This window comes from Heloderma suspectum, chromosome 2, assembly GCF_057233095.1.
Source record: "Heloderma suspectum isolate Gila_16-S chromosome 2, 16-S_ref, whole genome shotgun sequence".
Taxonomy (NCBI): Eukaryota; Metazoa; Chordata; class Lepidosauria; order Squamata; family Helodermatidae; genus Heloderma; species Heloderma suspectum.
This window is the reverse complement of record NC_139459.1, coordinates 374,394,926-374,417,895: the sequence shown is the minus strand read 5'-3', so window position 1 is coordinate 374,417,895 and position 22,970 is coordinate 374,394,926. Positions and strand designations below refer to the sequence as shown.

The window sequence follows — 22,970 nt, the reverse complement described above, 5'->3', positions numbered from 1 at the left end:
CAGGGGAGGAAAAAACCAGCATCCAAGATCCGCTGCAAGAGGCAGGAAACTGGTGCTCACCAGATATTTTGGACTTCAGCTCCCATAATTCCTGAGCATTGACCACACTGGCTGGGGTTTGGGGGCCTGAAACATCTGGAGGGTACCAGGTTGCCTTCCCTTGACTCCTTTGAGAGCTTCAGATAGACCTTCCAGCTGTTTGTCCTTCTAAGGGTTATATGGACTGAACTGGATTTGTAGAGAGGAAAGGAATGGGGGGAGGGGGGTGCATTTTTGCATGCTGCAGAGCAGAGCTGAGAAGGAAAGACTGTTCAAGGAGGACCTGAAAGTGCTCAAAAGCTGGAGAGGATTTTTTTTAAAAGAAGAGTATATTTACTGAGTATGTCTCAGTAAACATGAACAAAGTCACACAGGGTAGAAACCATATAAATGCATGGAGCTTTTGTGATAAATCAATGCTTTCAAAACATCTGAGAATCCGTGCAGGGGAGAAACCCTATAAATAAATGTTTGGCATTTGGGAAGCGCTTCAGTCAGAGAACACATCTCACTTCTCATTGAAGAACTCTACAGGGGAGAAGCTGTGTAAATGCTTCGACTTTGAATAGCTCTTTGTGGAAAGAGCTATTAACTATCAAGCAACAAATTAATTTTAGAAATGTGTATGTATTTAGTACATTTCTATGCAGTTCAATAGCCAAAGCTCTTGGTTTGCAAACAAACAAACAAATAAATAAATAAATGGTAAAGAGAAGCTGCATCCCCGGCCCCCTGCCTCCCCCAAATCTCAGGAGGCCTGCTCACTAGCCTGCCTTTATGGAGCAGTGATTATTGCCCATAGAAAGCAATATAAAATTCAGAATGTGAGTGTAGCTGTGAGTGGCCAGCAGCATATTCAGCTTTGGGGTCGAGATAACACCATATAGCAGCAATTCCACAAGTCCATGCTTTTTCTAGCTCAGCTCTTATTTCATATAATAGGTGAGTTTGTGACATAACAGGACCTTTCCCTGGCCATATTTTACATAGTTGTGTAGTAAACAGAATAGATGCTCAGTTGAGGCTTAAGCTGGCTGCAAAATGCATCTTTGGGAGGCGGGAAGGGAGGGGCCTGCTTATTAGCTAGGACTGCAGCCCAGTGGTAAGGGCGTCTAAACCTATCACAGGAAAGTAAAATCTTTCTTTGCGTCTTGGCTTTAATCTATATAAGAATAAGTCAGTGTAACTCTTATTACCAGAGATCTACCAGACCGATTTTGCTCATTTTTTTTTAACTGAAGCTTGAACAGTGTAGAGGTGCAGAAAATTTTGGAGCTTCTAAGAAGGTCACAGCTCAAGCTACAAGAGCAAAACAGTATGCTTATTTGCTCCGTGCCAAACAGTCTCCTATTGCTCAGCCGAGTTCAGCCGAGCTTCTTTGCTCTCCGCCAAACAGCACCTGATCTGACATCACATGTTTTCGACCTGACACTTAAAAGAAATGCAAAATGGTCTTTTAAAAAAGAAAGCGCCAAACTGTGCCCGACTGACATCACATGTTTTTTACTTCAAACTTAAAATCGTTCTTAGACTACTAGCGCCTGTGTGACACGGACTTTACACTAGTGGAAATAAGATTGGTCAGGCAGGCTTACAATTGGCCCAGGTCAAGTAGCCCCGGTTAGAGTTGGTTGTAAGGAGAGAAGGAACAGGGAAGGCTTCCAGGAGGGATTCAGACTGTGGCAGAGCAGATGGCCTGTCACAGGAAGAACTCCCGGCCCGCCGGGGAAAGGATTCAAGGAGGGAGGGAGCAAATGCTGCCTAAGATTTCCAAGCAAGGTGCCACTGGGGAGTAATTTTCTGTAGCAGTTACCACAGGGAAAGGCATAGGAGTGGTGTGAGGCCAGGTCTGAAGTGAGGAGCCCTTCCTGAGTGAGGAGTGGAGAAGGCCAGCAGCAGGCCACAAGAAGAAGACCTGGGAGACGGAGGTCCAGGAAGAAGGAAGAAGCTCTGCCAGAAGAAAAAATGAAGCACAGAAGAAAGAAGGGATATAAACTGGGCAGGAGCAGGCTCTGTTGCCACTCTCAGAATGATGCCATGACTGGAATCGGGGGGCGGGGGGACTCTTGCCCCCATGAGCAAATGCAGAGGGAAAATTTTCAAGGAGGACATGAACGTATTACAAAGCTGGGGTTAAAAAGAAAAATGTGTGTGGGGCGAAAAGAGGGTGTATTTGTGTGTGTGCGTGGGGAGACCCCAGCAAAGCACAGTCTGGTTCTTTCGGTGCACGAAGCTGGTGGTTTCCTTGGAAACAGTGGCTGGCAACTTCTGGGAACAGGATGCAGCCCTATGTGAGCCTTGGATCTGCTGCAGCAAGGCTGCTCTTATCTGCGAGAGGAAAGGAACATCCATGAACCAAGGCAGTGTACCCAATGTCAGAGGCAGCAGCGACATATTACTTAGCTTTACATTTAATAATTAAGAAGATGTCTGAATTAGAGAAAAGTTTGTTTTCCCTAGAAACTTAGGCTTTATGCATATGTAAATTCAAGAGATTAATAAATTGTCCACAAGACACATAATTCATCATTTCCTTAATTGAGAGCCCTGATCTAAATCTGCATTGAGATCAATGGGGCTGACCTCCAGGTAAACGAGGCTGGGGAAAAGTCTGCAGCTGTTGCTCCTCTCATGCTGGAACTCCAGTGTTGGAGAGGGCAGAAAGGCGTCCCAGGGGCAAGTCTGGGAATCCACAGGATCCAAAACCTTCCCAGCCCCCAGACGCGTCCCTGGAACAAGGGAAACGGATACCATGCTGGAGCTGGTGTAATTTATGCAAGGGGAGGGAACATTTCAAGAACAGAAGAACAATGGCTGTAAAAGTCCAAAAGGAAAGGGAAAATGCCAGACCCTCCCAAACAGTGTTGGGTGCAGGGAGGGTGAGTTGGAAGCAAGCACAGTTTGGGACATCGCACATCGTTACTGATCACGGGACCCACACCAGTTAAGGCAACTTCCCACTTCCACTCTCTGTGGAGCTCGAGAGAACCCAGACTCTGCTCTTAAACTGACAGGGTTTCTTCATTATTGAATTTCCCTGGCTTTTAAGAAGATAAGAGGCACCATGCTGTATCAGATCAAGGGCCTCTCCAGTCCAGCATTCTGTTCACACAGTGGCCAACCAGGGGCCCCAAAGGGAAGCCCACTACAAGTAGGACATGAGCGCAACAGCACCCTTCCACCCATGTTCCCTAGCAACTGGTGTACAGAGACATACTGCTTCTGATCCTGGAGGTAGCATAGAGCCATCTGGTCTAGTAGCCATTGGTAGCCTTATCCTCCATGGATTTGTCTAATTCCTTTTTTAAAGTGTCCAAGTAGGCCTCCATCACTACATCTTGTTGTAGCGAATTCCACAGTTAAATTCTGTGAAAAAGGGCGTCCTTTAATCTGTCGTGAATCTCCCACCATTCATTGTCATGGGATGTCCCCTTTGGGGTTCTAGTATTATGAAAGAGGGAGAAAAATGTCTCCCTATCCACTTTCCCTACACCATCCATAATTTTACACACCTCTATCATGTCTCCTCTTACTTGCCTTTTTTCTAATCCCAGATGTTGTAACATTTCCTCATAGGAGAGTTGGCCCAGCCCCCTTGCTGCCCCTTTTCCCAGCTCTGCAAAATCCTTGTTGAGCTGCAGTGACCAGAACTGTTTATAAAGTGTGGTCACGCCACAGATGTCTTCTAAAGGCAAAATGATATGGGCAGATTTATTTTGTATTCCTTTCCTAATGAGCCGCAACATGGAATTTGCCCCTTTCATAGCAGCTGCACACTGGGTCAATATTTTCATCAAACTGTCCAACAAGACCCTAAGTGGTCAGGTCAGATCCCATCAGCATGTATGTGAAATCACGCATACAACGAATGAAGCAACACAGGCAGCTACTAAGGAGAAGGCTTTTCAGTGGTGGCACCCTGGTTGTAGAATGTCCTCCCCAGAGAGGCTGAGCTTGTGCTATGTTACAGCCTTTCCATGGCAAGTGAAGACCTTTTTATTGTTTAACATCTATTCTTGTATTTTTAACATCTTTACTCTGCTGCTGGTTTAGCGTTTGGTTGCATAATGTAGTTTAAACCTTTTTAAAGTTTTATGTTATTTTTTATTGTGCTGTATTTTATAGTTTTAACCATAGTGAGCCTCCTAGAGAGTTTGAGCCCTTGGGCAGTATAGAGATGTAATAAATAAGCAGGGTGGGGTTTTTGTTTTACCCAAACGTGCATCACTTTACACTGGCATCTGGCCCCATCACTTCCTGGCATATGGAAGGGGAAGAAATGGAAGCAGTGGCAGATTTTATTTTCTTGGGCTCCAAGATCACCACAGATGGTGACTATTGCCATGAAATTAAAAGACGCTTGCTCCTTGGGAGGAAAGCTATGGCACACCTAGACAGCATAGTAAGAAGCAGAGACATCACCTTGCCAACAAAGGTCCGCATAATCAAAGCTATGGTTTTCCCAGTAGCAACATATGGCTGTGAGAGCTGGACTGTAAGGAAGGCTGAGTGCCGAAGAATCGATGCTTTCGAACTGTGGTGCTTGGAGAAGACTTTTATGAGTCCCCTGGACTGCAAGGAGGTCAATCAGTCCATCCTAAAGGAAATCAACCCTGAGTGCTCATTGGAAGGACAGATACTGAACCTGAAGCTCCAATATTTTGGCCACCTAATGCGAAGAGAAAACTCCCCGGAAAAGACCCTGATGCTGGGAAAGACTGAAGGCCAAAGGAGAAGGGGACGGCAGAGGATGAGATGGCTAGATAGCATCACCGATGCAATGAATATGAACTTGAGCACACTCCGGGAGAGAGCGGAGGACAGGAAGGCCTGGCGTGCTATGGTCCATGGGGTCACGAAGAGTCGGACACGACTGAACAATAACACTGAACGGCATTTATTTCCCATTCTCCCACATTTTGTTGAAGGGCGGGGGGGGAAGCAAAACCCAATATGCAAAATTGTTTATATATCTATATCTATATATCTCAAGCACAGCCTTCCCTTCCCATCTGGTGCAAGGTGTGGTTCCTTGGCTCCTGCTTTGAGAGAGAGACGCTCCTGACGCTGGCTTGCCTTTCTAAGGGTTAAATGGACTGAATTCGATTTCCAGAGAGGAAGGGAACAGGGGGAGGAAGTGGAAGAGGAGGAGTGGTTCCCCCCCCCGCATAGCAAACGCCCCTCCCTCTAAATCCCTCCCTGTGCTGACTCCTCCCCCGCAGAGGAAAGTGGAGTCACTCCTGTCCGGAGCAGATCAGGTGCATCGAGGTCTCCCTTCGGGGATCAGGGTGCGGGGAGTCCCAGGGCTGCGGGGGGCGGGGGTCTCAGTGGGAAAGCCACGAGGGGCGTGACGACCCCCGGGGATTGGGGTGGGGTGGGGTGGGGGAGACCTACCCAGGCTCAAACTGCAGCCAGCCAACGGAGAGAAAAGTTGGAAAGGTGGGGGTCATTAACAATTGGGAGAATGTGGGGCAAATGAGAGGGAGGGGGGAAAGGCTGAGAAGAGAAGCCACCCCCTCCTCATTTCACCCTGGAGAAGGTTGAGCTCACCTTGTGGAGCTCAACCATACCACAGCCTTGCCCTATCTACTGGCCCCCTCCAGTAGTATGGGATTACAACTCCCATCATCCACAGCCACCACGACTGTTGGAGGGCACCAGGTTGGGGAAGCCTGCCCTACAGAATAACACACACACACACACACACATTCAGGTGGGTTCTTTCTCTCCTGCTCTCTGCAAAGCCAGGAGGCCCTTTGGATCTGGGGGGAGTTTTTTAAAAGTCTGAAATGTTGATAAAGATGGAATTGAAGCGATTAACCGATTAAAGCCCCTGTATTTAGAGCAGAATTCGTGTCCTCTCCATATATCAATCTCTGTCTGCTTGTGCGTGGGTGGTGAGGAGAGAGGTTATTCTCAGAAAACACAAAAGTGTTAAAAAGCAGGAGAAAGGAAATATGAAACTGGCATGATATTGGAGGAGGGTGGGGGTGGGATGGGATGGGATGAGGCAAAGACCCCCAACAAAGCACAGCCAATGGATCCAAGTTATTTTGGTGCACAAAGGTTGTGGGCTCCTTGGAAGTAACGGCTGGCCAGTGTTGGGAACCAGAGGATACCTTCTGTGAGCCTTGGATCTGCTCCAGCAGCTCTTATCTATGAAAGGAATGGAGTGTCCATGGACAGAGACAGTGTAACTAATCTAAAGGCAGCGGAGATATGTGACTTAGTTTTACATTTAATAAACAAAAAGATGTCTGAATTGGAGAAAAGGTTACGTTTTCCCAAGAAATCTAGGCTTTACGCATATGTAAATTAAAGATAATTAAGCAACTCCTATTTCCTTAATTGAGATCCCTAATCTAAATGAGTCAAGGCAGCTTAGTGTTTATTTATGTATTGTTACATGTATACCCTGCCTTTTTTCCTCTTGCAAGGCTCATGTGGTTCTCCTCCTCCTCTCCATTTTATCCTTGTAACAACTCTTTGAGGTAGGTTGGGCTGAAAGTCAGTGACTGGCCCAAAATCACTGTGTCAGCTTCATGGCCAAGTGGGAACTAGAACCCGGGTCTCCTAAGACCCGGTCCAACACTCTCTCCACCGCACCACACTCGCTCTGTGTGTCTGTGAGGCGTAAGGAAAACATGAAGGGGGCAGCAGAAAGGCACCAGGAGATGGTGCCCACCTGAGGACTTGGAGGGAGGGGGAGAGGGTGAAGAGGGGGTGGAGGCTCAGAGGGAGCCTGAGAGAGGGAGTGTTTGTGGAGGGGGAGTTGATAAGGACAGACCAGTGAGTGGGATGCTGTATCTTCAGACCCTCAATCAGACTGAGGGCTCAGGTGCGTGCGTGTGGCCCTCAGGTGAAGGACCCTCCCCCAGTCTTTGCTGTCTGCTGGGGCCTTGGTGTTCACCAGCCTTCCATTTTGGGAGAGGACCTGGTTGCTGGCCGGAATCATCCTTGGGAAAAATAATCTCCCTGCCCTCACAATGTAATCATTTACTCGAAGAAGAATGTCTTGGCTTTGCAGGACATGGTAGCATCTCCCATTGGCCTTGAGACAGAAAGTGCCAGAAGGAGGAGTTCCTTTGGCCCCATCAGAGGCTTCCTTGGAGCAGAGATCCGAGATGGACGAGAAACAATCGGCTGGCCCCGGAGCAGGAAGAGGGCCTGGTACCACCACAACTGGGAGCAGTGGGGAATTCTGGGAAAGACCGGTGCAGAGCATCCTGGGAGAACAGCTGCTCTACCCTGAAGTACAGAGCCAGCATTTCCAGCAGTTCTGCTGCCAGGAAGCTGAGGGGCCCCGAGAGGTTTGCAGCCGACTCCACAATCTCTGCCATCAGTGGCTGAAACCAGAGAGGCACTGCAAAACCCAGATGCTGGACCTGGTGATCCTGGAGCAGTTCCTGGCCATCCTGCCCTCAGAGATAGGGAGCTGGGTGAGAGAATGCAGAGCAGAGACCAGTTCCCAGGCGGTGGCCCTGGCAGAGGGTTTCCTCCTGAGCCAGGCAGAGGACAAGAAACAAGAAGAGGAGCAGGTGAGAGCCTTCTTGATATCTCCGAAGGGTGAAGAATGTGAGGGGGGATATAGTCAAACATTCTCCTAATTGTCCAAGGGTTTTACCACTAGTGCCATTCCTTTTCTAGTCCGTCTCCCAAATGCATGTCCTGGATCCTCATTGCTGTTTCAGGAGCAGGGCCTGTTTACAGAATTGGGCACTGATTTCCCTGAGGCAGAGAAGGCTCTGTCAGGCAGCAGACAGAGTCCAGTGCAAAGGAGGATCATGCTGGAGGGTGACGGAGGAGCCACCGTGCAGGGTAAGGATTACTGGGGCATATTTCAACTGAGTTCCTCTAAATATTTTGGGGGGTTGGGAAGTGACTCTTAACTTCATCCTTTCCCACAGTTCAGAAATGTGTTAATTTTCAACACTTGAAGACATTATAGATGCAAGCAGGTATTGTGATTTCTGGTCAAGAACCGAAATGGGAGAGATGTGTTTTCACACAACTGAAATTTTAAAAATGGGTATAAACAGTGGCAGTTTAGTGCCTTGTGTACATAGACATGCATCATTTAATCTCTGAGGCAAGCAGATGCTCCTGGTTTCCCACCCCCTTTGTCTACCACAGGTGAAAGGAGGATGCCGGCAATACATATCCAGCCATCTCTTCTTCATGGCGGAGGGGAAACAGCTGCCCTGAACCCCTATCAGGTAGCGGGAAGAATTACTAGGGAGGCATGCAGGAGCAGCAACCTCTGTCCTTGGCTCACCTCCCTGGGCCTGAACAAATCTCTCTCCTTCTCTTTGTTTCTTTCAAAGCTACCCACTTGGAAGGCTGTGAGTGCCACTCATGAAGGTTTAAATCAGGTTTCCCCCATGTTTTGGGGCCCATGGGAACAAAAGAAGAGAAAAAGACACATATGAGATGCTGAGAATAATCACCATTCACCTCACCTTAACTAGTATTTAGGATTTTGCTCCTCTGCAATCTCCACATTATCTCTGAGGAGGAAATGGTTTCTTTTCCTTTCAGGGTGTGGTGACCTTTGAGGAGGTGGCTGTGTATTTCTCGGAGGAGGAGTGGGCTCTGCTAGATCCTGACCAGAGAGCTCTGCATTGGGAAATCATGGATGAGAATTCTGGGATTGTGGCCTTTCTTGGTAAGGCTGCGCCTTTCCCTGTTTGGTAGTGATATCTTGTTTACAAATGCAACAAACTGATTTTAGCATTTTTTGCACATTTCATATATTTCAGCACATCAAGTCTCCCATTCTTACAGGATGTATCTATTTTTATTCACTAACAGGACAATCCTATGTATGTTTAGACAGAAAAGAATCCTTCTGACATCCTGGCTGTAGGAGTTCTCTCTGTCTAAACATGCATAGAATTGCAACCTAAAACATCAATATTCTGCCTTTCCATATTGAAAAGTGTGTATCTACAAGTGGTCTAACAATAGTTAGACCTTGAAACTAAATGTTAAAACCACAACATCAACAAAACAAGAATGTAATGATCAGCATCAGGTTATTAAAACCTTTGGAAACAGTAGGAACCATTATAGAATCCCAAAGGCCTGATGGAACAGCCCTGCCTTAGCCTACTGCCTACAAGACAACAGAGAAGGATAAGGGAGATGTGTGTTCCTTGGCAGGGAGTGGTAATAACACTAGGGCCACAGCTGAGAAGGCCCTGTACCAGTGACCATATAGAGAGTGATCAATAAGCCAGAACCACACTAAAAATAAGATTTGTTTAAAATGTATTGAAATAACAGACAAGATGGTGAAAAGTTAAAGGTATTAATGAAAAACAGTGAAGGCATGGCACAAAATCAGCCATACATTGCATTAAAAATGATTAATGCATAATACACAGAATGAAGCTGTTACAATGTGACTATCATAAATGCAACTATAAAAGTATTAATAAAGTATATAAAGTGACTGAATTAACTACTTAACGTGTACAACGTGGCAAATGTAATATAAGAGAAAGAATCTCAATCGTTAGTCTTTGTCTAGCACCCTCTCCAGCCCCAGCTAACTTAGGGCACAATCCTGTGCATGTTTAGACAGAAAATGGTCCTACAACTGGGAATTGTACCCTTAGGGAGCAGTCCTATGTGGATAGGCGGCCACCTCCAAACTCGGAGGTGACAGCCTATCCAGTGCACAGCGGGAAGAGCACAGAGGGACCCTCTCCTCCGTGCTCCAGCTGCCCTGCATTCGCAGCTAGATGGGCAATTTTGGCTGTCTAGCTGCAGGACATTGGAGCAAGGGGTGGGGAGAGCAAGGGGTGGGGAGGCCAGACGATGCATAGGAAGTGTCGTACCGGCACTCCCCATCCCCAGGAATGCCCCTCTATGCCCCGCTTCGCATGGCTCTTACGAGCCCAGAGCCCAGGGACGATCCGCGCTGCCTACTAGGCAGTGGGGGAGGGGGTGGAGAGGTGGTTCTTCGGGAGCTGACCTTGGAGTGTGGGCTCTGAGGTTGGTTCCCAGAAACCTACCAGTCCTATGGCCATCTAGACACTGTCTAGTGGCCATAGGATTGTGCCGTTAGAGTCAAAAATATTTGCACCCAAATTTTCTCTCTGGTACCAAGTGAAGAAACATACCTACTTCTCGGTATCCATAAATCTGTCTTCCAACTTTTAATTGGAACAGGGAACATGGGAAACCTTTAGCTTTAAACACTGAAGTTAAAAATAAAATGGAAAATGGAAATGATTCTGAGAATGTAACAGGGAATCAGGGAAACAAATGAAAGGGCTAATGCTGGCCCAGAGGAATTCAACAGTAAAAGACAGTAAAATAAAGTCAGAGGAAACATCTGGGTCAATATCTTAGAGCCTTGATAAGGCTATGAATAAGGAAAAAGCCCTACCCATAAGAGCAGAATGCAAAATCTGCCCTCGCTCCTTAAATGAAGAAACAAAATAACATCAATGATGATTATTAACATGTAGGACACTAAGTTCTTACTTTGAAAAATTCCTAAGTAAAATAAGTTTTAAAATTAAATCCCCCCTTTTCCTCCCAAAAGAAAAACCTTATGGGGCAGAGTCTTAAGTGTCAACACAGTTGTGTGAGCAAAGCCATAAAACAATAAAGACAGACAAAAGGCACAAAGTTTCATGGTGTTCTCGAGCCCATGTTTTAGCTCACAGGAAGTCCAGGCCTTGTGGGCCTTCTCCTTGGCCACAGCACCCCAGGATCCAGAAAATAAGTCCAAAAATATGGAGTAGCTAACATGCCTCAGGTAGGTTCTGTGGAGTTGGGCAGCCATGGAGAATTTTATTGTGTGGTTGATCTCATGAGGGAGAAAGTGGTCCTTCATGTATCTGGAATGCTGATCATTTAGCAGTTTTAATGCTTGACATCGCCATTTTGAGTTGTTCCAGAAATGGATTTAGGAGCTGACATAACCACTAGGCAGATGTGAAGCCACCACCTCATCCCAGCACAGATATGGCAATCGAGTTGGAATGGATGGGAGATGAGAGAGCAAATGGGTCACACCATGTCCACTGTGGCGGCTTTGGATAGAACAAGTTCTGCCAGGCAAAACCCTGAGGCTGTTGTGGTAGCCACCAGGATTGCCCATGTTCTCAGAAGCCCATGTTTCATTGGGCTTCCCATGAATTTTCAGCCACTGCTGTCCCAGCCATTTCGTCTCCCCCAGCTCCTTGGTATAATAATAGGCCAAATGTATCTAGGAACAATGGTGGTAAGAAGATCAGAAGAGCCCTGCTGGATCCAGCATTCTGTTTACACAGTGGCCAAACAGCTACCCATGGGAAACCCACAAGCAGGACAGGCGTGCAACAGCACCCTCCCACTCATGTTCCCCAGCAACTAGTGTACATAGGCATACTGCCCCTGGTACTGAAGGTAGCAAATGGTCATGAGGACTAGTAGCCATTGATGGCCTTATCCTCAATGAATTTGTCCAATCCCATTTTAAAGCCATCTAAAGTGGCGGCCATCACTACCTCTTGTGGAAGTGAATTCATAGAATCAGAATAGTAGGGTTGGAAGGGGCCTACAATGCCATCGAGTCCAACCCCCTTCTCAATGCAGGAATCCAAGTCAGAGCATCCCTGACAGATGGCTGTCCAGGTTCATCTTGGATGCCTCCAGTGTGGGAGAGCCCACCACCTCCACAGGTCATTGGGTCCATTGTTGTATTGCTCTAACAGTCAGAAAGTTTTTCCTGATGTTCAGCCGGAATCTGGCTTCCTGTAACTTGAGCCCATTATTCCGCATCCTGCACTCTGGGATGATCAAGAACAGATACTGGCCTCCTCTCTGTGACAACCTTTCAAGTACTTGAAGAGCGCTATCCTATCTCCCCTCAGTTCCATCAATTCTGTCCTTTAACTCTGTGCTGTGTGTAGAAGTCCTTCCTTTGATCTGTCCTGAATCTCCCACCAATCAGCTTCATAGGATGACCCCTTTGGGTTCTAGTATTACAATTCTTAGTGTTTTGTATACCTCTATCAGGTCTTAACTACTCAGGCCATTTCCCTATTCTAGAGATGTGCACAGACATTGTCGAATACAACCATATCACTCTAGTAAGAGGATTGATCAGCTCCTATAGGCAAAACGTTGTAATAGTCCCTCTGGCCCTGCAGTATTTGGGGTTCCCAGTAAGTCTCAATGCTTTCAAGTACTGATGTATCCATGACAAATAAAGTTATGCATCCCCCACATCCACATCATTTGGCAAAATGCCCTCTCAAGAGCATGTACTGCCAAAGTTGAGATCGACCCCTGATTGAGGCAGAAGTGATGAAATCCCAAGCTACATCATATATGGGGGGGTCTTGGAGTAAATATTGAAGTCCCACCTATCCTGGGTGGACCACAACACTGCACACAAGGCCACCTCCATCAGGCAGGGAGAATGTAGTTGCGTCAGGTACCTGAATGGAATCCACATTCTCTGTTGAGTGCCCACCCCTTTGTCTGCAAGCACTAAGCGAGGAAATTGCCCAATGGGATTCCAGGTGGAATTTGGTAGACAACACCAATCCCAATGCTTCTGGTCTGAAAGGGTGACAGACACTGCTAGGATTCTGCTCCCTGTGTCTACCCAGGTCTCAATAATAGACACAAAGTTGGCTCACTTAGCCGGTGTTTACTCCCAGTCCCTTTCCTGTTTTCCTGGCTATTTTCCTGTTGACCCTCCTGGTATTAATCTCAGGTTGCTGGCGTAATATTCAAGATGCTGTTGGCTAGGAGTGGACTCTTGAAGGTAGATTAGCACAATTAATGTTTAAGTTGATGGCACAGCCCTTAAAGGTCTACCTATTTCTTTCTTTATTTGATATTATACTAGTATCCTGCCTTTTTTCCTCTTGCAAGGAACCCAGGGTTACATTCCTTACATGGTCCTCCTCTCCATTTTATAGTCACAACACACCTGTGAGGCAGGTTAGAGTGAGCGTCGGTGAGTGACCCACAGTTACCCGGCGAGCTACATGACCGACAGGGGATTAGATCCCAGATATCCTGTGTCCGAGTCCGACACTCTTAACAATTGCAGCACACTGCCCCTCATTAAGCTTCATGTATGAACCTATGAGTTTCATGTCTGAATGGAATCCAAATTTACATTCCATACCACACCTTCCTCCCATCCAGGTCGTTTCTGTTCTTCCCTTTATCACAACTGTTCATTGAGGATGTTCAGTGATTTGCCCTTCCATTTCCATATCTTACCTGTTTCCTGTCTTCATTGCAGGAGGTAATGAATGGGAAGCCGAGACTGAGGGAGACCCACGTGAGGAGTCACCAGAAAGAGATGTGTGTAAACAGATGGAACAGAAGAGAATAAAAACTGGAGCAAAGCAGATGATGAGGAATAAATCCTCCGCTTTTCAGGGCAGTGATTACAGTGAAACCACATTCCAAGAAAAAACAGATGAAACAAAAGAAATAAGCCAATGCTCTGTGTGTCAGGCAAACTTTGACTCTCAATCAAGCCTTAAAGGTCATTGTAAAATCCACACAGAGAACAACTCATTTCAATGCTTGGAGTGTGGAAAGAAATTCAGTATTAGAACAAGCCTCACTTCCCATCAAAGAATTCACACAGGAGACAAACCATATAAATGTTCTGAATGTGGAAAGAGCTTCAAACGACGCACAAACCTCACTCCTCATCAAAGAATTCACACGGGAGAGAAACCATATGAATGTGCAATGTGTGGAAAGAGCTTCAGAAAAAGCTCAAGCCTCACTTCTCATCAAAGAATTCACACAGGAGAGAAACCATATAAATGTTTTGAGTGTGGAAAAAGCTTCAGTTTGCTCACATATCTTAGGAAGCATCAAAGAACTCACACAGGGCACAAACCATATAAATGTTCTGAGTGTGGAAAAAGCTTCATTAGAAGTGCACACCTCACGTCTCATCAAAGAACTCACACAGGGGAGAAACCATTTGAATGTTTGGAGTGTGGAAAGTACTTCAGTATGAGTGCAAGCCTCACTTCTCATCAAAGAACTCACACAGGGGAGAAACCATTTGAATGTACAGAGTGTGGAAAGCGCTTCAGTGTGAGCAAAAGCCTTACTTCTCATCAAAGAACTCACACAGGAGAGAAACCATATGACTGTGCAGAGTGTGGAAAGTGCTTCAGTCAAAGGACAAGCCTCACTTATCATCAAAGAATACACACAGGAGTGAAACTGTATCAATGTGCAGAGTGTGGAAAGTGCTTCAACAGAAGCACAACTCTAACTTCTCATCAAAGGACTCACACAGGGGAGAAACCATATCAATGCTTGGAGTGTGGAAAGAGCTTCAGTTTTAGCACACACCTCACTTCTCATCAAAGAATTCACACTGGGGAGAAACCATATGAATGTGGAAACTGTGGAAAGTGCTTCTCTACAAGCACACACCTCACTTCTCATCAAAGAATTCACACAGGAGAGAAACCATATAAATGTTCGGAGTGTGGAAGGAGTTTCAAAACAAGCACGCATCTCAGTTCTCATCGAAGAATTCACACAGGAGAGAAACCATATAAATGTGTAGAGTGTGGAAAGAGCTTCAGAAAAAGTTCAATCCTCACTTCTCATCAAAGAATTCACACAGGAGAGAAACCGTATAAATGTCTTGAGTGTGGAAGGAGATTCAGTGCGAACACCGACCTCAATAGACATCAAAGAATTCACACAGGGGAGAAACCATATGAATGTGCGAACTGTGGAAAGTGCTTCAGTCAGAAGAGAAACCTCACTTCTCATCAAAGGATCCACACAGGGGAGAAACCATGCAAATACCTGGAGTGCGAAAAAGCTTCAGAGATAATTCAACCCATAAAACACATCTGAGAAAGAAACATGGGGGAGAAACCATATAAATGTGCAGAGTGTGGAAGGAGTTTCAAAACAAGCACGCATCTCAATTCTCATCGAGAATTTTGAACAGTTTGAACAGAAACCTCAGTAGACATCAAAGTACTCAAGGGAGAAGACATATAAATGCTTGGGGTACGGAATAAGCTTCACTGTGAGCAGAAATCTCTGCCAAAATCAAATGATATAAATGCTTGGAGAGCAGTGTCCATATGTCCATATGAGTATAAACCCGATTTCTCATGAAATAAGTCATATGGGGTAAATCATAGAATTGCCTGGAATATGGAGTTTCAGTCAGAAGATCAGTCTCACTTCTCACTAAATAACTCACACAGGGAAGAACCCATAGAAGTGTTTGTAGTATGGAATAAGATTACATCACAATCCAGTCCATCTTTCATAACAGAGAATTCACTTGGGAGAAGGGATTTGAAGAACTGAGTATACCCATACAAGACTTCCCAGTTTGAAATCCTGCACATGAGTCCACCAGCAATATCAGCCAAATTGGTGGGAACAAGACGGGCCCTTCTTGGTAGTGGCTCCAACACTGTTGAACTGCCTCCTACGAGAACTTCATTTAGCCCCTTCATTATGTGTTTTAAACTGCTTCTTAAAACCTGATTGTTCACATCTGTTTTACCTGATTAATTTGAAGTTTGCCCAGGTTTTTAAAACATACTTTTATGAAAAGGTAAAAATACAGCATAGATATGATTAGAACTATGTGAGCAATTCAAAGACAAAATCTTAGAAATTTTATAAATACATACTAAACCACAGAGACAAACACATACTCTGTAATTCCATGATGGACCTTATTGTTCGAAAGGTTTATGAAAAGGGACCATTTTTCTCTGAATTTGTTGATCTTGCTGAATCTTTGGGAAATATGTAAGTTTAATTGATAAAGCAGCTTCCCAGATTTCCCTAAACAAATTAAGATACCTATGGAGTTTGAGAAAACTTCCAATAAGAGGCAATGCCACTTTTTTCAATTAATTTCATTTCCTTCTCTTCCATTAAATATGCCAAGTATTATTTTGTGGTCTGGAGTAATATGATATGCTGACATTTCAAAGATTATATCTAATACTGTTTTCCAAAATTGTTTAATATTCAGGCAATCTTTAAAAGGTATCCCAGCTGAACTGTTTAAAATCTTGCAAGATGATGCTGTCAAGGTGATGCATGCCATATGCCAGCAAATTTGGAAAACACAAGAATGGCCAACAGATTGGAAAAAATGAACTTATATCCCCATACCAAAAAAGGGAAGCACCAAAGAATGTTCAAACTATCGAACAGTGGCACTTATTTCACATGCCAGTAAGGTAATGCTCACGATCTTGCAAGGTAGACTCCAGCAATTCATGGAACGAGAATTGCCAGATGTACAAGCTGGGTTTCGAAAAGGCAGAGGAACTAGAGACCAAATTGCCAATATCCACTGGATAATGAAGAAAGCCAGGGAGTTTCAGAATAACATCTATTTCTGTTTTATTGACTATTCTAAAGCCTTTGACTGTGTGGATCATAACAAATTGTGGCAAGTTCTTGGTGGTACGGGGATACCAAGTCATCTTGTCTGCTTCCTGAGGAATCTGTATAATGACCAAGTAGCAATGGTAAGAACAGACCACGGAACAACGGGCTGGTTTAAGATTGGGAAAGGAGTACAGCAGGGTTGTATACTCTCACCCTACCTATTCAACCTGTACGCAGAACACATTGTGGGACGTGCTGGGCTTGATGAAGCCAAGGCTGGAGTTAAAATCGCTGGAAGAAACATTAACAATCTCTGATATGCAGATGATACCACTTTGATGGCTGAAAGCAAGGAGGAGCTGAGGAACCTGATGACGAAGGTGAAAGAAGAAAGTGCAAACGCTGGGTTGCAGTTAAACCTCAAAAAAACCAAGATTATGGCAACCAGCTTGATTGATAACTGGCGAATAGAGGGAGAAGGAGAAAACGTGGAGGCAATGACAGACTTTGTCTTTCTAGGTGCAAAGATTACTGCAGATGCTGACTGCAGCCAGGAAATCGGAAGATGTTTACTTCTTGGGAGGACAGCAATGACAAATCTTGATAAAATAGTTCAGAGCAGAGACACACTGACAACAAAGGTCCGCATAGTTCAAGCAATGGTATTCCCTGTAGTAACCTATGGCTGCGAGAGCTGGACCATAAGGAAGGCTGAGCGAAGGAAGATAGATGCTTTTGAACTGTGGTGCTGGAGGGAAATTCTGAGAGTGCCTTGGACTGCAAGAAGATCAAACCAGTCCATACTCCAGGAAATAAAACCAGACTGCTCGCTTGAGGGAATGATATTAAAGGCAAAACTGAAGTACTTTGGCCACATAATGAGAAGACAGGATACCCTGGAGAAGATGCTGATGCTAGGGAAAGTGAAAGGCAAAAGGAAGAAGGGCCGACCAAGGACAAGATGGATGGATGACATTCTGGAGGTGACGGACTCGGCCTTGGGGGAGCTGGGGGTGGCGATGGCCAACAGGAAGCTCTGGCGTGGGCTGGTCCATGAAGTCAGGAAGAGTCGGAAGCGACGGACCGAATAAACAACAAAAATCTTTTAAAAAAATACGTAAATACTCTGCCTGTGGGGCTTGACACTTCCAGCGTTTTTCTAGCTGATTAGAGTACTTTGTTTTACATCTATGCGTCACTATATGGTCCTCTGGATAATTTTTTTTTAAAAATTATCCTAAATTTGCACTAATTTACTAAATTTGCACTAATTTAATTACTAAACCTATTACTAAATATCCAATAAATAAGTGGATTGTTTTAAAAATGTAATTGTTCTTTATTTTTTATTGTTGGTTTTAGAGGGTGTTGTTGAATTGCGGTTATTGTTATTGATTTTGTATTTCTTTGTATTTGTTTATGATCATTTTAATGAGCAAGGGCGCAATCCTATGCATGTTTAGATTAAAGAAGTCCTACACCCCCTGCACTCCCCACCCAGAAAGACATCTTACAACAATTTGTAGGATGTTTTTCTGGCTTAACATGCATAAGATTGTACCCTAAACCACCTTGAGGGTGCTGTATATCCCTTAAAGGCAGTATATAAAATCTTAAAATAGATGCTTGGGAGGCAGTCATGTTAACTTGCAGAAACAAAGACAACTAAAAAAGCCTTACGCTTGTATTTTTCTCTCTCACAATTTTTTTTATACATTGACAAACAATATATAGGGGACTGGAAACAAAGCCCTCTGAGGAGAGACTGAAAGAACTGGGCATGTTTAGCCTGGAGAAGAGAAGACTGAGGGGAGATACGATAGCGTTCTTCAAGTACTTGAAAGGTTGTCACACAGAGGAAGGCCAGGATCTCTCCTCGATCATCCCAGAGTGCAGGACACGAACTAATGGGCTCAAGTGACAGGAAGCCAGATTCCGGCTGAACATCAGGAGAAACGTCCTGTCAGAGCAATACGACAATGGAGCCAATTACCTAGGGAGGTGGTGGGCTCTCCCACACTGGAGGCATTCAAGACGAGGCTGGACAGCCATCTGTCAAGGATGCTCTGACTTGGATTCCTGCACCGAGCAGGGGGTTGGACTTGAGGGTCTTATAGGCCCCTTCCAACCCTACTATTCTAGGATTCTATTATTCTAATGACCAAGAGTCCATAGATGTTCCGCAACTGCAAAAGGAATAGCAATATTCAGAATTTCTGCTCATTTCATCAAATAGGTTTCACCCAGCTATGGTCTGTTTGCATTTCAGTGCTAGGAAAATGCAGGCCCAGCTCAGGACATTTTGCTGCCTGAAGCAAACTAACAAATGCACCCCCACCTCTGACAGAATTACCTTTAAAAGAACATTTAACTTCACCTCCATATGTAGAGCTTGGCTGGAGGACCTGAAGCTCTCTGGATACTGTTGGACTACAACGACAATCACCCCTGAACATTAGCCATGCTGGCTGGGGTGATGGGAGTTGGAGTCTGTCACCAACCTGCAATATGTGTTCTGTGAGTGGAAGGGAAACAGGCAAAAGAGTGAGCTCACACCTGTTTTTTTCTATAATGCCATGGATTTGAGGACCTAACAACACTTTCAACATTTGAATGGGTGGTAGATAGGCACCACTTGTGAATAGATAGATGTATGAATATTTGGTCTACTTTTTTGAAGTCTTTGTACAAATTTTCTTGTATTAAAATTTGAATTTTCACATATATTGTAGAAGAAAAATCTAATAAAGGGCAAGAAATGAGAGTTCAAGCTTTAGCAGTTTTGATTCAGACTTTACCAGGCCGCATTATTGAAATCAACCTTGCAAAGGAAAATAACAAGGGATGAGAAATATGCTTATAACTAAGAAATCATAGAATCATAGGGTTGGAAGGGGCCTACAAGACCATCGAGTCCAACCCCCTATTCAATGCAAGAAGCCTGATTCCCAGGTGGTCTCCCATCCAAGTACTAACCAGGGTTGACCCTGCTTAGCTTTCTTGCCACAGAAGTCACTTGGGCTCTGAAGACCAATAATATTTTTTGAAACAGGAAGTACAAATTACAGTTAGCAACTTGGAAATCTGTGACAGTCGGGAAGAGCAGCCTTGCGGTGATTCGCAATTTCTATAATTATTGGTAACTGCTGACTCCTCAGTATCACTTGCTAATGAATCAGTCAATCAGTTGATCAATGGGTTGGAGGGGGGCTATGATTCATATGCTGATTGCAAAATTATATAATTGGTTGCATGTAAATGGCAGGGGAGGAGCTTTGTACTGCCGTTAGACTATTGTGATTGCGTGGGTTTCCTCCCCAACATATTTTCAATGATAATTCACTTTTGGCCAAATAAGTCTCTGAGGGTGCAATCCTATGGCCGCTAGTCAGCGGCTAGATGGCCATAGGATAGGTTGGTTCCCAAGAACCGACCTCGGAGCCCACGCTCCACCCCCTCCCGCGCTGCTTTGTAGGCAGCGCAGAACGGCCCTGCACTCAGAAGAGGAGTGCGGAGCGGCAAAAACGGGACGTTCCTGGGGGCGTCGGGGCAGGGAAGTCGAAAATGCCGGCAGAACACCTCGTATGTGTCGTCCAGCTGCCGCTTCCCACGCTCCAAGGTCCCATGGCTAGACAGCTGAAATCGGCTGTCTAGCCGTAAATGCAGGGTGGCTGAAGCACGGAGGGGATCATCTCCTCTGCGCTTCTGCCCTGCATTGGATAGGCAGTTGCCTCCGAGTTCGGAGGCGTCTGCCTATCCCGATAGGATTGCACCCTAAAGGATTGTTTTCCGAAACAGAGGTGTGGATTAATTTTTCTACAACTATATATATATATACACACACACACACACACAAACATTTCATATGCATCCATTAAAATGGATACATTCAAATCATGTAGTTACATTTTTTTTCTTTTTAATGCTTTTTTGGGGCAGAAATTTAAAGTAAAAATTAATGAAAAAATAAATATCCAATAAATGAACGGATTGTTTTAAAACAGTGACTGCTTTTTACTATTTTATTGTTGGTTTTATACGGTGGTGTTGAACTGTGGTTATTGTTATTGATTTTATATTTCTGTGTATTTGTTTATGATGATTTTAGTGAGTAAGAGTGCGATCCTATCCATGTTTAGACAGAAAAAAGTCCTACAACTCTCAATATTCCCCAGCCAGACTTTTTTTCTGGCTAACCATGCATAGGATTGTACCCTTAACCTCCTTGAGAGGGCTGTCTAGCCCTTAAAATCAATGTGAGGTAAAGTCATATTAATGCACAGAAGCAAAGACAACTACAGAAACTTGACACTTGTATTTTTCTCTCTTACTTTTGTTCATAGTGACAAATAATGATCAGGTTCTCTCAAGTGCAAAAAGAATAGCAATATTCCTGCTCACTTCATCAAATAGGTTTTACCTGGCTGCAGTTTATTTGCATTTCAGTGCTGGTCAAATCCCGGCCCAGCTCAGGACATTTTGGGGCCTGAGGCAAAGCAGCAAATGCACCCCAACCTCTTGACAGAATTGGTTGTAAGGGGACATTTAACTTCAGCTCCATAGGTAGAACAGAGTTGGGGGACCTGTAACCCTCCGGATACTATTGCAACCACAACTGCCATCACCTTTAAGCATTAACCATGCTGGATGGGGCTGATGGGAGCTGGAGTCTGTCACAGACCAGCAATACCCTGTTCTGTGAGTGGGAGGGAAACAGGGCAAAGAGTGAGCTCACACTCCTTACTTTTCCCTCCCTGAGGCTTTTTCCACTGCCACCAGATGTAAACCAGTATTTCTCTGGCGGCCTCCCCAAAAACAGACCTAAAATTCTCTGGGTCGCAGGTATCTAGTTTATCAGACATGGGGTGCCTATCCAAAAAGAAAAAAGGAACAGAGACCACGACATTTCAAATACCAAAAATTAAGAGCCAGTGTGGTGTAGTGGCTAGAGTACTGGACTGGGAGTCGGGAGATCCGGGTTCTAGTCCCCCACTTGGCCATGGAAGCTCACTGGGTGACTTTGGGCCAGTCACAGACTCTCAGCCCAACCTACCTCACAGGGTTGTTGTTGTGAGGATAACATGGAGGAGGAGAAGAATTATGTATGCTGCCTTGAGTTCCTTGGAGGAAAAAGGCAGGATATAAATGTAATAAATAAATAAATAAATAAATAAAAATAAATAAATAAAACACTGAAGAAAAATGTCAGTTGGAAAACGTCTTGACAGCTGAAAGAACGCACACGCACACACCTTGAAAAAAAGTAATATGAATAACCGGGAACAAGCTGCAGAAACATTTTCTTTTGGCTGCCATTGCCCAATTTGTAGGAGATCTAGGTGGGTGGGATTTCCTGCTCCTTGGAGGGAACAGAAGCTAAACCAGAGCTCCTCCTGGGATGGTCAGGGGAGGAAAAGTCAGAGCCTCCAGGATCTGTTGCAAGAGGCAGAAATCCTAGTGCTCTCCAGATATTTTGGACGACAGTTCCCATAATTCCTGACCATCGGCCATGCTGGCTGGGGCTTACAGGGCTTGTAGTCTAAAACATCTGGAGGGCACCGGGTTGTTTCAGGCTTGGTGGACCGCACCCCAGACTCTGCTTCCAAGCAAAGTTTTATTTAAACAAAGCCTTTCCACTGAGCGCTGTCAGACGGCGGCCTCTCTCTCCTCAGGCCAGGAGCAGCGGCTCTTCCTGGATCCTCCCAGGGAGCACAACCCACTCCGGTCCAATCCAGCACTTCTTTCCTATTGTAGGAAATGTCATCAATAAATAAGCAGAGTGGCCTTTTTCTTTGGGGTTTTCCCCTTTACAGCTGCCGAGAACTACGGGAAGTACAAGCTGGGTTTCGAAGAGGCAGAGGAACTAGAGATCAAATTGCCAACTTTCGCTGGATCATGGAGAAAGCAAGAGAATTCCAGAAAAATGTCTATTTCTGCTTCATTGACTACGCTAAAGCCTTTGATTGTGTGGATCACAACAAACTGTGGCAAATTCATAAAGAGATGCGACTACCAGACCACCTTACCTGTCTCCTGAGAAACCTGTATGAGGGTCAAGAAGCAACAGTAAGAACCAGACATGGAACAACCGAGTGGTTCAAAATTGGGAAAGGAGTACGACAAGGCTGCATATTGTTGCCCTGCTTATTTAACTTATATGCAGAGTACATCATGAGAAACGCCGCGTTGGATGAATCACAGGTCGGAATTAAGATTGCTGGGAGAATTATCAACAACCTCAGATACGCAGATGACACCACCCTAATGGCAGAAAGCGAAGAGGATCTAAAGAGCCTCTTGTTGAGGGTGAAAGTGGAGAGTGCAAAAGCTGGTTTGAAACTCAACATTAAAAAAATGAAGATCATGGCATCCGGCCCCATCACTTCCTGGCATATGGAAGGGGAAGAAATGGAAGCAGTGACAGATTTTACTTTCTTGGGCTCCAAGATCACCGCAGACGGTGACTGTAGCCATGAAATTAAAAGACGCTTGCTCCTTGGGAGGAAAGCTATGGCACACCTAGACAGCATAGTAAGAAGCAGAGACATCACCTT

At 45.0% G+C, this 22,970-nt stretch overlaps 2 protein-coding genes across 2 annotated transcripts in view; one reads left to right on the top strand and one right to left on the bottom strand.

The window, feature by feature from the left end:
- The window catches only part of LOC146356171 (uncharacterized), a 277,120-nt gene that overhangs the window by 43,087 nt on the left and 211,063 nt on the right, over positions 1-22,970 (bottom strand). The window lies entirely within an intron of this gene.
- LOC146356180 (uncharacterized) lies at positions 5,258-14,762 on the top strand. Its single transcript, XM_084831440.1, is given in 7 exon segments — positions 5,258-5,297; positions 7,067-7,577; positions 7,731-7,857; positions 8,173-8,255; positions 8,578-8,704; positions 13,301-14,728; positions 14,731-14,762. Coding segments are annotated over 6 exon segments (2,211 nt in total). The 5' UTR covers positions 5,258-5,297; positions 7,067-7,163.